The sequence below is a fragment of the Amblyraja radiata genome, chromosome 16, assembly GCF_010909765.2.
Source record: "Amblyraja radiata isolate CabotCenter1 chromosome 16, sAmbRad1.1.pri, whole genome shotgun sequence".
NCBI classification, from domain to species: Eukaryota; Metazoa; Chordata; class Chondrichthyes; order Rajiformes; family Rajidae; genus Amblyraja; species Amblyraja radiata.
The window spans coordinates 52,611,829-52,625,440 of NC_045971.1; the positions used below are offsets into that span (position 1 = coordinate 52,611,829).

General features: G+C 47.4%; 1 protein-coding gene across 1 annotated transcript in view; it reads left to right on the forward strand.

Moving 5' to 3' along the window:
- Positions 1 to 6,268: 6,268 nt before the first annotated feature.
- The window catches only part of LOC116982318 (interaptin-like), a 39,362-nt gene continuing 32,018 nt past the window's right edge, over positions 6,269 to 13,612 (forward strand). Inside the window, exons 1-3 of the mRNA XM_033035582.1 lie at positions 6,269 to 6,308; positions 8,277 to 8,419; positions 12,739 to 12,831. Coding sequence (XP_032891473.1) covers positions 6,269 to 6,308; positions 8,277 to 8,419; positions 12,739 to 12,831 — 276 coding nt within the window. The remainder of the gene's footprint in view (positions 6,309 to 8,276; positions 8,420 to 12,738; positions 12,832 to 13,612) is intronic.

Below are 13,612 nucleotides of genomic sequence, written 5' to 3' on the forward strand. Positions count from 1 at the left end.
CCAGTGGATGTAGTGTAACTAGACTTTCAGAAAGCCTTTGATAAGGTCCCGTACGGGAGACTGGTGACTAAAATTAGAGCACATGGTATTGGGGGTAGGGTGTTGACATGGATAGAAAATTGGTTGGCAGACCGGAAGCAAAGAGTTGGAGTGAACTGGTCCTTTTCAGAATGGCAGGCAGTGTAGAATTGGTGCGGCAACTGTTTACCATATATATTAATGATTTGGAAGATGGAATTAGGAACAACACTAGCAAGTTTACGGATGACACAAAGCTGGGTGGCAGTGTGAACTGTGAAGAGGATGTTAGGAGGTTGCAGGTGACCTGACAGATTGAGTGAGTGAGTGTGCAAATGCGTGGCAGGTGCAGTGTAATATAGATAAATGTGAGGTTATCCACTTTGGCGGCAAAAACAAGGGGGCAGATTATCATCTCAATTGGGTTAGGTTAGGTGAAGGGGAGGTACAGCGAGACCTGGGTGTCCTTGTACACTGGTCACTGAAAGTTGGCGTGCAGGTACAGCAGGCAGTGAAGAAAGCTAATGGAATGTTGGCCTTCATAACAGGAGGATTTCAGTATAGGAGTAAAGAGGTTCTTCTGCAGTTGTATAGGGCTCTTGTGAGACCACATCTGGAGTATTGTGTACAGTTTTGGTCTCCTAATTTGAGGATGGACATCCTTGTAATTGAGGCAGTGCAGCGCACGTTCACGAGATTGATCCCTGGGATGGCGGGACTGTCATAGGAGGAAAGATTGAAAAGACTAGGCTTGTATTCACTGGAGTTTAGAAGGATGAGGGCGAATCTTAGAGAAACATATAAAATTATAAAAGGACTGGACAAGCTAGATGCAGGAAAAATGTTCCCAATGTTGGGCGAGTCCAGAACCAGGGGCTACAGTCTTAGAATAAAGGGGAGGTCATTTAAGACTGAGGTGAGAAAAAGCTTTTCCACCCGGAGAGTTGTGAATTTATGGAATTCCCTTCCACAGAGGGCAGTGGAGGCCAAATCACTGGATGGATCTAAGAGAGAGTTAAATTGAGCTCTAGGGGCTAGTGGAGTCAAGGGATATGGGGAGAAGGCAGGCACACGTTATTGAAAGGGGATGATCAGCCATGATTACAATGATTGGCGGTGCTGGTTCGAAGGGCCGAATGGCCTCCTCCTGCACCTATTTTCTATGTTTCTAGTATGGATAGAACTAAGGAATTGTAAGGGTAAAAAAAACGTAATGGGACTAATCTACAGGCCCCCAAACAGTAGCCTGGACATAGGGATGAATCAGGAGTTGAAATCGGCATGTAGCAAAAGTAATGCTGTGGTTGTTATGGGATATTTCAACATGCAGGTAGACTGGGAAAATCAGGTTGGTACTGGACCCCAAGAAAGGGACTTTGTAGAGTGCCTTTGTGATGGATTCTTTGAACAGCTTGTATTGGAGCCTACCAGGGAGAAGGCAATTCTGGATTTAGTGTTATGTAATGAACCGGATTTGATAAAGGACCTCAAGGTTAATGAGCCATTAGGAGGCAGTGACTATAAAAAATGTTCAGGTTTAATCTACAATTGGAGAGGGAGAAGAGTAGATCAGAGGTGTCAGTGTTGCAGTTGCAGTTGAATAAAGGGACTATGGGGTCATGTGGGAGGAGTTGGCCAACGTTGACTCGAAAGATACACTAGCAGGGATGACAGTGGAACAAAAATGGCAGTTGTTTCTAGGAATAATACAGAAGGTGCAGGATCAGTTCATTCCTAGGGGGAAGAAAGATTCCAAGGGGAGAAAGGGACGACCATGGCTGACAAGGTACGTCAGGGACAGTATAAAAATTAAAGCGAAGAAGTACAACGTAGCAAAGATGAGCGGGAAGCAAGAGGTGTGGGTAATGTTTAAAGAAACACAGAAGATAACCAAAAAGACAATACGGGGAGAAAAGATGAGGTACGAAGGTAAGCTAGCCAAGAATATAAAGCAGGATAGTAAAAGCTTCTTTAGGTATGTGAAGAGGAAAAAATTAGTTAAGACCAAAGTTGGACCATTGAAGACCGAAAAAGGTGAATTTATTATGGGGAACAAGAAAATGGCGGATGAGTTGAACAGGTACTTTGGATCTGTCTTTACTAAGGAGGACACAAACAATCTTCCTGATATAGTAGTGGCCATAGGATCTGGGGTGACAGAATAGTGAAGGAAATCCACATTAGGCAGGAAATGGTGTTGGATGGACTGATGGGACTGAACGCTGATAAATCCCCAGGGCCTGATGGTCTGCATCCCAGGGTATTTAAGGAAGTGGCTCTAGAAATCGTGGATGCATTGGTGATAATTTTCCAATGTTCTATAGACTCAGGATCAGTTCCTGTGGATTGGAGGGTAGCTAATGTTATCCCACGTTTTAAGAAATGCGGGAGGGAGAAAACGGGGAATTGTAGACCAGTTAGCCTGACATCGGTGGTGGGGAAGTTGCTGCAGTGAAGATCACAGTGTGTTTCCACCAAGATCATCCAAATGTTCCCTAATCAGAAGCCTTGTATGAACCAGAAGATCTGTAATCTACTGAAGAACAAATCTCGGCCATGAAAGTATGGTGATACAGAGCCATATAGAAAGTCCAGGTACGATTTCAACAAGGCCACTACAAAAGCGAAGAGACATTTTCGGTCTAAACTGGAGGATCCAGTGGATGTTCGGCAGCTGTGGCAGGGCTTTCACACCATCATTTCCTACAAGGCACAATGAAGTAATTGCTCAAGTGACAGCAATGCATCACTCGTGGAAGAGCCCAATGTTTTTTTATAAATGCTTTTAAGGGAAAATATTGATGTATTTTCATGGGCCCCCGCAGTCCCCAATTACACTGTAACGATACTCACCAAGACCAACGTCAGAAATTCCTTAGAAAGCATCCTGTCCTGATGGTGGACCTGGCTGCATTCTCAAAACCTGTGCAGACCAAATGGCTGGAGCTTTTACAGACATTCTCAACTTTTCATTACAAAGGTCTGTGGTCCCCACCTGCTTTAAAGGAACATCAATAATAACATTGCCCAAGAAGAGTGAAGTGACATGCCTGCCCCACGGACTACCAACCAATGGCACTAATGAAGTGTTTTGGGAGATGTGTTATGACGCACATCAATCCCGGCCTGGATCCCCTACAGTTCAGTTAGTGTTACAACAGGGGATGTGGTCTCACTGGCTCTCCACTGCACTGGCTCACTTGAACAAAAAGAACACGTGGTGGTAGAGGATTCCGTGATGGAAAAGGAATGGTTGACATTTCGGGGCGAGACCTTTCATAAGACTAGAGGTGAAGGTGGCAACACAAGCTGACAGGGTGGTGAATGGCGTGCTGGGCACATTTTCATCTCTCAGGCATTGAGTGTAGGAGTTAGGACATTGTTAAGGCCACATGGGTACAGTCTTGGTGCCCTGTTATAGGATGTCATTAAATTGTAAAGGATGCAAAAACAATTTATGAGATTGTCACTGGGTCTGGGGAGTTTGAGTTATATGTAGACTGGATTGGCTGTTTTGTTTATCCTGGAACTTAGGAGGCAGGGAGGTGATCTTGTCGCAGTTTAAAACATCTTGAGGGGCATAAATGAGGTAATAACCACAGTCTTTTCCCCAGGGTAGTGCATTGTTTTAAGTTAAATGGGGAAGGATTTAAAAGGGACCTAAGGGCAACTCTTCCACAGAGGGTGGTGCATAATTGGAACTAGCTGTCAAAGGAAGTGGTAGAGGCGGATATAATATGATATTTAAAAGACACTTAGTCAGGTACATAGATAGGAATTATTTGGAAGGATATGGATTAGGCGCAGGTAGGTGGAACAAGCTCACTGAAGCAACTTAGTTGGCATGACGAAGTTGGGCCAAATGACCTGTTTTTGTGTTGAATAGATCTATGATTCGGTCTATGCATTCATAATGGTATCCAGCCTATATATTTGTTATATCATAGTTGACATTTCCATGACAACATGTACCTCATAAATGACACAACAACATCCAAGGCACAAGTGGCGAAGACAAGGAGTGAAGAGGAGGTCATGCCTTCTCAAAGAACTGTTTGTTGTGAGAAGAATCGTGTTTCAGATAGTAGTAGAGGAATGGAGCCCCCAGAGGGTTTGAGGAACAGTGTTAGTGACATTGAGGAATCACCGCAGCCTTTCATGAGAAACATGCCTAACTTAATCTTAGCATTTTTATTTGTTGGTGTGCCAGTCCTATTTTACTTATTCCCGTGAGTATCTTTATTAGTAAATTATAGATATTTTAGAAGTAAAATATCTTACTTCTAGTAGTTTTAGAAGTAAGCAATATTTCAGAAGTTTAACTCTGAAGGACCTCCATGTGTGTAGTTTTGTTGGGACAGGCATCATCTTTGGAGAGTCGGAATGAGTAACATTTCGAGTCGAGACCCTTCTTTAGACTGAGATTCGAGGAAGAGGGAAACTCACCTGCCTCCCACTCCCCCCTCCCCCCCCCCCCCTGACACCAACCCACAACCTGTTGCGTCTTCACCATCACCCCTGACCTCCCCCTTTCCAATACAGAATAGTCTGTCCTCAACAGAGGACTCACATTTGTTCCCCTCTGCTCCCACCTCAATGTGTTTGGGTCCACCACGACATAGAGCTTCCTTCCATCTCCTCTGCCTCTGCCTTTTTCTATGACAGGGTGGCCTCTGCCTTCTACCCTCTTTAGACCATTTTATTTCTAACTGCCGGCATGACATCAACTGTCTCACTCCCCTTACCCGCACTAATCATCACTAGTTTCCCTCTCCCGTAACTCTCAGTCTCAAGAAGGGTCTCGACCCGAAACATCACCCATTCTTTCTCTTCAGAGATGCTGCCTGTCCCGCTGAATTGCCGGAGCAATTCTGGAGCAGTTCTGTCCTACACATTTAATTATGATTAAGGCAAAAGGTTTTTTTTCCAATAATTGCTATCTTGGAAATTTTCTTTTATAAATGGAAGCAGAGGATTTGAATATTTTTAAGACAAAGGTTGATAGATAGTAAAGGGCCTGTCCCATCAGCCTGCGACTGCATGCGGCGAGCGCGACCAAACGTGGTGGCTTGAGACGTCCGGCCTCGCGGGGCCGGTCCCACTTCCAACCACGGGGCCGCCTGTTGTGTGGGGCTGGTCCCGACATCACGCTCATCAATCAGCTGGACAGGAGGCGGGACGTCGCACGGCGTCGGGCGTTTACATCATCACCCAACGGCTCGCCGGGCAGTGACATCATCGCGCATCGCTACGCGATAGGCGTACGCCGTCAAGATGCTGCATACGGCCTCAATGTGGCTGTGGGCCGCCAGGCATGTTTGGACCAAAGATCTTTGGTTTGGACGGTCAGTTTTCTGGAGCCCCGCGCGATGGCCGGACCAGCCCCGCACAACTCCATATGGCTCCGGCGATCGAAGTGGGACCGGCCCTGTGAAGCCTACGGCTCAAGCGACCACGTTAGGTCGCGCTCGCCGCATGCTGGTGGGACAGGCCCTTAAAGGTCTCATATTGGTGTTATAAATATCTAAGATATAATTTTCAACTTTTCCATGTGCGTTTGGCTGATAAGGAATGTTACAATAGCAGTGCCTATCCTGCAATCTCTATTTTTGATCTTTACTGTGAGCAGCTACGCTCTGTGTCTGTGTATGAATCCAGGAATTATTGCCAGAGGTAAATGTTAGTAAGTGATCCATTACAAAGTCTGGAGTGAACCATTAGTCTTTTATTAAAATTATAAAGAGAGAACATTACACACAGCAGTGCTCATCACATCAGCTCAAGTACTAACTGCCGTGGCATAACGACAGGCGGACAAAAGTACAGTACTCATGATGCCCAAAACCTGGACTGGATTATATGGTGGAATGTGTCACATGCATATTATGTGTAGTGGAGATTATATAGGCATAGATTAATATGGTTAACCTGCATCCTTCCTCTTAAAGAACCATGCATAATTTAAAAAACACTTGGCGGAATATATTGTAAAACTGCAATATCGGGTGAGTGCACTTATACATCGTGCTAGCACGTAAAATAAAGCAAGTCGTACACAGTTCAGAGATAGTGAATTTTCCAATTTTCGGATTTGGCTTGCAAACACATCCTGCATGTGTATGGTAGTAGCCGTCTTCTTCCTTGACTGGAGGTTGAACAGGAGAAGGTTGCAGGCAAAAGCGGGGACTGTAGTGGTAGTGACTGGAGCGGTGAGGCAATCGGACGCGAGCCAGGCAGTGGCCGTGGAACCATGGGAGATATCTCGTTAGACCGTGAAGGAGGCACGGACGGTTGGTCAGGGTATTGACGTGGAGGCACTGGCTCATTAACCAGACGGAGGCACTGCCGGGTGCATTTGTAGATGCCATTGTCAACACTGACCAGGTAGGAGAGTGGCTCCTCAGTGGACCCCAGAACGATACCCAGGCGGTCATAACCTATGGAACACTTCCCCTTTGGTAAGTGGCGGTAGTGGCACGCTGGTCTTGTCATAATGTTTCTTCTGAGTATCTCGGCCATGTTGGAGCATGGATTGAAATGCTGCCGGCGCACGAACTAGTAACTGTAGCATCTGCTTGGCCATAGGTAGAGTACTGCGTGTCTGCCTTGACATGAGGCGCTGGGCTGGGGATTCCAGAATCTGATCACGGGAGATGTTCCGCAGGTTCAGCAAGTAGTGATAGACATCAGAGCCGGCCCTGTGTGATCGGTCCATTAACATTTTGGCACTTCTTACTGCGAGTTCAGCCAGGCCGTTGGACTGCGTGTATTCAGGGCTGCTGGTAATGTGGCAAAAATCCCAGTGTTTAGCGAAACCCCTGAAGACTTGACTGGAGGCCCCGTGTGTGGGCGCTCAGCCCCGGCCCCGTGACAGTGCGGCCCACATACGGAGACGGGGTGGAGGGCAGCCGTGGCCGGACAGAGCTGACCCCGGGGGGGGAGAGTGGGGGCTGTCCCAAGGGATGTGCTCCTTCGGCCGCTTGCACCTTGGTGCTCGGGTTCAGAGCAGACCTTCCCACTTTCAATGACAGCACCCACAAATATTTATAGCACAAAAATGACAATTTTGGCGTTTTGTAACAGGTAAGAAAGTACGCGTTCCGTGTGTTAACAGTGTGTGCCGGAAGCTGCCATGTCCTCCACATGGATTGAGCTGCTCGTGCGTCACGCACTTTGACCCGATGACCTTACGTGCAACCACCCTATAAACATAAAAACATGCCCCCACAATGGTTCCCACTATGAGGGAAGGCACAACGTCCAGTCCTAACCCCTGTTCACCCATGGTGCGGCCTATTTGAGGCCTCCGCAGGTGCCACTACAGCAGCCTATGCTTCAGGCCCTCTCACCGGATGATGGAACTCCAGCGTCGGCAGAACCCTCTCAGCGGCTTGGAGCATCTGGAACGGCCGTTTCCTCCCCGGAGACTGCGGCTCCCAAAGTCCACAGGCCGCACTGGTTGGAGCTCGGCAAGAGATCCCAGGCTCCGCGGTGTTTAAAATTCAGCGCCGCCCTGCAGCTGGACGCTCCACTGACCGCAGCTCCGCGATGTTGGAGTCGGCGGGCTCAGCACTCCGCAGCACGCCGACCCAGGTAAGGCATCGCCTGCTCTCTGATGGCGCTTCAGCGCTGTGTCGCCGCTGAAGTCCCGGCAGGAAACGCCGCTCCAGGCTCGTTGGTAGGCCGCGAGGAAGGGGCGAAGATGCGGCTCAGAGAAGAGTCGCATCTCCGACCAGGTAGGGAATGAGAAAAAAAAGTTTCCCCCTTCCCTGCCTCCTCGCCCCCACATATAAAAGATTAGACCTCCAAAACAAACACTATTAACACACTAAAAATAAAGAAAAGGGTGTAAGGAATAACAGCCGCTGGCAGGGATGCCACACTCGACGGCGCCCCCTTCACTGAGAGTGGGAGTGCAAGGCATTTGTTGTTTGAGTGAAACAGGAACCAGTGTCCCTAAACACTAACTCTCTTTTAAAAGACTCCCACTTCTCAGATATTGTTTTACCCGCAGACATTTGCTCCCAATCTACTTTTGCTGAGGGCTCACTTGCACTATTGACATCAGCATTCTCCAATTTAGCTTAACCTGAAAATAAACTTTTCCATATCTGCTTTGAAGCATACAGAATGGTGATCATGTTTTAAAAATGCCCGCAAACGACATTTCCACCACCTACCCAGTATAGATAGTTTGTGAAAAGTCACCACAAGTTAATGGACCTCCATCTTCACAATTCAATTCCCTTTTGTTTCAGATCGTGGCGACGTCAGTGGGATTCTGGATGCCCCAGAGGTGATCATCAATGGCGTCATATTTACCAGCAAGTGGTGCCATATCTGTAAGGTCTACCGTCCCCCAAGATGTCGACACTGCTACAGCTGTGATGTGTGTGCAGAGGTAAATCGAGAACAAATGTGATCCATTGTTCTTTGAGGAATTCTCCTTGATTGATTGTTCTGAGTTATGTAAGGTCACTGCAGTTCATTGAGTGCCTGCTAGGAGAGCAGTGGGTAAAGTATATACAGTGTCCATGGGCAATATTTTGGGCATCTGTTTTTCTGTAACAAGGCTGTCCCTATGAGCACAGTATATCCCACATTGCAAATTGCTAAATAAATTAGACTCGAGCATTACAGATAATTAAGCAATACAGAAGTAGCCTAATGAGATTAGTGATGGACCCTGCATCATTTCACCCCATAAATACCGGAAGTGGCGGCGCTGGGAACGGCTGCGGCTCGCCTGCAGTCCGTTTGTCTTTACTTTTTGTGTTGTTTTTTTTTCGTTTTGTGTAGTTGCGTTTTTGGTTTTTAGGTTGTGTTTATGTGGGGGGGGGGGGTTGAAACGGGGTCTGCTGTCTCCCGTGAGGACGGCCTGGCGAGGGGCCGAGACTCTCCCGCGAGGGGCTGTGGCACTCCCGTCGGAGTGGCCCAGCCCGAGGGAGGAACGGCACTCCCATCGGAGTGGCCCAGCCCGAGGGAAGAACGGCACTCCCGTCGGAGTGGCCCAGCCCGAGGGAGGAATGGCACTCCCGTCGGAGTGGCCCAGCCCGAGGGAGAACGGCACTCCCATTGGAGTGGCCCAGCCCGAGGGAGAACGGCACTCTCGTCGGAGTGGCCCAGCCCGAGGGAGGAACGGCACTCCCGTCGGAGTGGCCCAGCTCGAGGGAGGAACGGCACTCCCGTCGGAGTGGCCCAGCTCGAGGGAGGAACGGCACTCACGTGAGGGCGATCCGGCTCGGGGCTGGAACGGTGCTCCGGTGGCTGGGACGGTCACCTGAGTCCTGGGTTAAGCCGCGGGCCAGCGGCTGCGTGTGCTGGACTGGAGGGCGGCAGCTTCGACCACCCCCGGGCCGCGGTGTTTGAGCCGGCCCGTTGCGGGGTTCGTGAGCCGCGGGACTGTTGTGCCATCGCCCGGTGGGGAATCGCCTCAGCGCAGAGGGAGAAGAGGAGGGAAGAGACAGTAGCCCTAAGATTTTTTTGCCTCCACCACAGTGAGGAGGTGCTTGGTGGACTCACTGTGGTGGATGTTAATTTGTGTTTACTGTTGTTTATTATTGTATGATGTATGTATGACTGCAGGCACGAAATTTCGTTCAGACCGTAAGGTCTGAATGACAATAAAGGGATTCAATTCAATTCAATTCAATTCAATTCAATAAACACCCAGATTAAAGACAGCCCTCACGTTAGGTTACAATGCTGGCACCATACAGGGCAACCGCGCCAATAGCCTCTCGTCTTTTTTTTCTTTTGCTATTTTGGTCTGTGTTTACTGTGTTTACTTGTGTGTTATTAGTGTACCTTTAGTTTTTGTATTATGTGGGGGTGGGGAAAAACTTTTAAATCTCTTTCCTCGACGGCGCGAGCCTGCGTCGACCAAAGCTCACGGGAATTCTCAGGAAACCGAAGCCGAGGTGCGGGCGTGCGTCGCCAAAGCTCGAGGGCCCGAGTCGAGGCACAGGCGGGCAAATGTCTTCCGTAGACGGGTGTGTTTTAAACAACGGGGGGGGGGGGGGGGTGGAGGGGGGGGAGGTGAATTCAGTCGCAGTGCGAGCAGACGGCAGGCAGATCCATTGTCACGTCGTCAGCGGAAAAAGACAAGCGTTTTTAATTCAAAGTTGGATCGATTTTGTGAACATTTGAATGAATAATTCAAGAAATAAAGCACAACCTTTGCAGGTAAGCCCATTTTTTACTCCAGGGGGTAAATCTCTACCAGAATATGTCAAAATATTCCCGTTCACGCGTCGTTTTTTCAAGTAGATGTGATCACACACAAACAAATAACTACACACACACACACACACATGCACACACCCCTCCCATACACACCTCCCACACACACCTCCCACACACACCTCCCACACACCCCTCCCACACACCCCCCCACACACCCCCCACAAAACACCGACCCACAACAAACCACACAACACCGCCCACCAACACACCACACAAACCCACAAACACACAAAACAAACACACTCCCCAACAAAACACCCACACACACACACACAACACACAACACACACACCCTCCAAACACACCCCTCCACACACCCCCCCACCCACAAACATCCACACAACACCCCCTCCCACACACACACCTCCCACACACACACCTCCCACACACACCTCCCACACACACCCCTCCCACACACACCCCCCACACACACACCCCTCCCACACACACACCCCTCCCACACACACACCTCCCACACACCTCCCACACAACACCTCCCACACACATCCTCCCACACCACCTCCACACACACACCCCTCCCACACCACACCTCCCACACACACCCACATCCAAGATCAGAGTTTTATAGATATATGGATATGATGTATCCTGTTGCTTTTTTGTATGACTGTTGGCAAATCAAATTCCTTGTCTGTTTACACACTTGGCTAATAAATTAATTACAATTACAATTAAAAAATTACAATTAAGTAGACCTCTTGGAATTCCATGGTGCATTTTTCCAAAACATAAATCTTAATTATCTAGAGTGCAACAAGATTAATTTCTGTAATGCTGCAGTTGCTCTAAGCCCCAATGCATATGTTTCTAGGGCTTTAGATGGTAAATTGATCAGTGAAGTAACCAGATTGTGTTCAGTTGTGCAAGGCAGAGAAGGAAGTGTAATAATATTCCTGAATATAATGTTGGACATATTCAGGAATAGGGAACAAGTTTCTCCTCCTCCCACATAACAGTGATGACCCATTTCTTGGCTGAAGATTCATTAAACAATTTACTTGTCTCTTTTAATGTTGATTGCAAGAAATTATATTTTCCTTAATAATGTTTTGCAGTTTTATTCTTGCAACAATTTCACTTCTTGCTTCTGTGCCGTTGTTTTTCTCTTTCGCTTTTCAGATACCTCATTGCAGCTGGAATGAACACATATGAGCAGGTACAAGTAAAGATAACAGTTGTAATTTAATTTTCACTTTATTTAAACACAGAAACGGGGATTTAACCTAATTAGTCTGTGTTTAGGGTTCACACGAGCCTCTCCCCACCCTTATTTATTCATCCCATGACATGTATTTCTCTGGCTTCCCTTGAAGCCATTCGTGTCATTTGCCTTAATTATTGTTCAAAATACTAACTGCTGTTATGGCAAAGGAGTTTTCTGAATCACCTTTTGGATTTAGTGGTGTGGTGATTCCTTGTCTTGCTACCTGCCATAAAGCATAGATTAGCCATTTTAAATCAGTTGAGTTGTTAAAGTCATTAAACACTTCACTCAAACCCTAGTATATGCTCATTGACCTTTAATCAATGAATTTAAAATGTAAGACTAATTGATCAAAATATTTTCTCGTGGTTGTTGTGAGATTGCCCTCTGGAAGAACCGGTCACAAGAGGCTCCCAGTACAAAGAACCAAATTAAATCTGGTCCTGATGTGACATGGTAAAGCTCATGGCCTCTGACTTACTGAGTTTCCTGTTATGTTACGATGTTCAATTTGGTTCTGGACTGTTTCAATGCAGTTGTGATTAATTACCATGTGAGCCTGGGGGATGGGCTGTGGGTGCAGGGTGGGGGATGGGCTGTGGGTGCAGGGTGGGGGATGGGCTGTGGGTGCAGGGTGGGGGATGGGCTGTGGGTGCAGGGTGGGGGATGGGCTGTGGGTGCAGGGTGGGGGATGGGCTGTGGGTGCAGGGTGGGGGATGGGCTGTGGGTGCAGGGTGGGGGTGGGCTGTGGGTGCAGGGTGGGGGATGGGCTGTGGGTGCAGGGTGGGGGATGGGCTGTGGGTGCAGGGTGGGGAAGAAAAGTCCACAGGGACTGGAGTCAAGTCACTTGGTGTAAAATCAAAATACTGCAGTGCTGGAACTCTGAAATAACAACTGGAAACACCCACTGAATATATTTATTTTATACTTTGCTGATTTTACCTGATTTTCACCCAGAGAGTTGTGTATCTGTGGTTTTCATCCAGAGAGTTGTGAATCTGTGGAAACCTCTGCTTCAGAAGGCAGTGGAGGCCAATTCTCGGGATGGTTTCAAGTGAGAGTTAGATAGAGCTGTTAAAGAAAGCGGAGTCAAGGGGTATGGGGAGAAGGCAGGAACGGGATACTGATTGTGTGGTTAATCAGCCATGATCACAGTGGATGGTGGCGCTGGCTTGTAGGGGCAAATGGCCTACTCCTGCACCTATTCTCTATTGTCCATTGACTGATCAATATGATGTTCTTGCTGACAGATTATGAGGACATATAAACATGAAAGGAATCCATTTGATAAAGGAATGTTGGAGAAACTTTACTGTCCTGTTGTTCGGTCACCAGCTATCGAGGTAAGATTGCCTTGTAAAATAAGAACTTGAGACAACGTAATGTATTGGCCAATCTGTATTATTTAAATACAGAAATGTTATTCAATCAATGAGTGAATTCCCGGTTTTACCCTGTGAGAAATATTTGCCTTCCACCCATCCTGCAGCTAAATTAACTTTTCCTTCCAGTTCCAATGAAGGGTCTTTGACCTAAAATCTTAACTCAATTTCTCTTCCTACAGATGTAGCCTGATCGGCTGAATATTTCCAGCATTTTCTGGTTTTATTGTGGCATTTAAATAAACCTCCTTGAGGGAGGATTTCTGCTGTCTGGCATCAGGCCACAGCAAATTCACATCCTGAAGTGTCCCAGCAATGGACACTGCTGTGTGAGGATCTTTACCAGAAGAACTGCGATGGTTCAAGATGGTAGTCCACCATCGCTTTCTCAAGGGCAATTGAAAATAGGCAATAAATGCAGATCCTATTAGGGACACTTGAAAAATATATTGATTTTCTTTAGCCAGAGGGTGGTGAATCTGTGGAATTCATTGCTACAGATCGCTGAGGAGGCCAAGACATTAAGTATTTTAAAAGAGGAGATTTATAGGTTTTTGATTAGTAAGGGTGTCAAAGGTTGGGGGAGAAGGCAGAATGGGGTTGAGAAAGAAAAACAGATCAGTTATGATTGAATGGTGGAGTTAACTTGATGGGCCGAATGGTCTATTTCTGCTCCTATGTGTTATGGTCTTATAGACTTCTTATGGTTCTAGCTGTATTGTAAGTCTAAACATCAGCATTA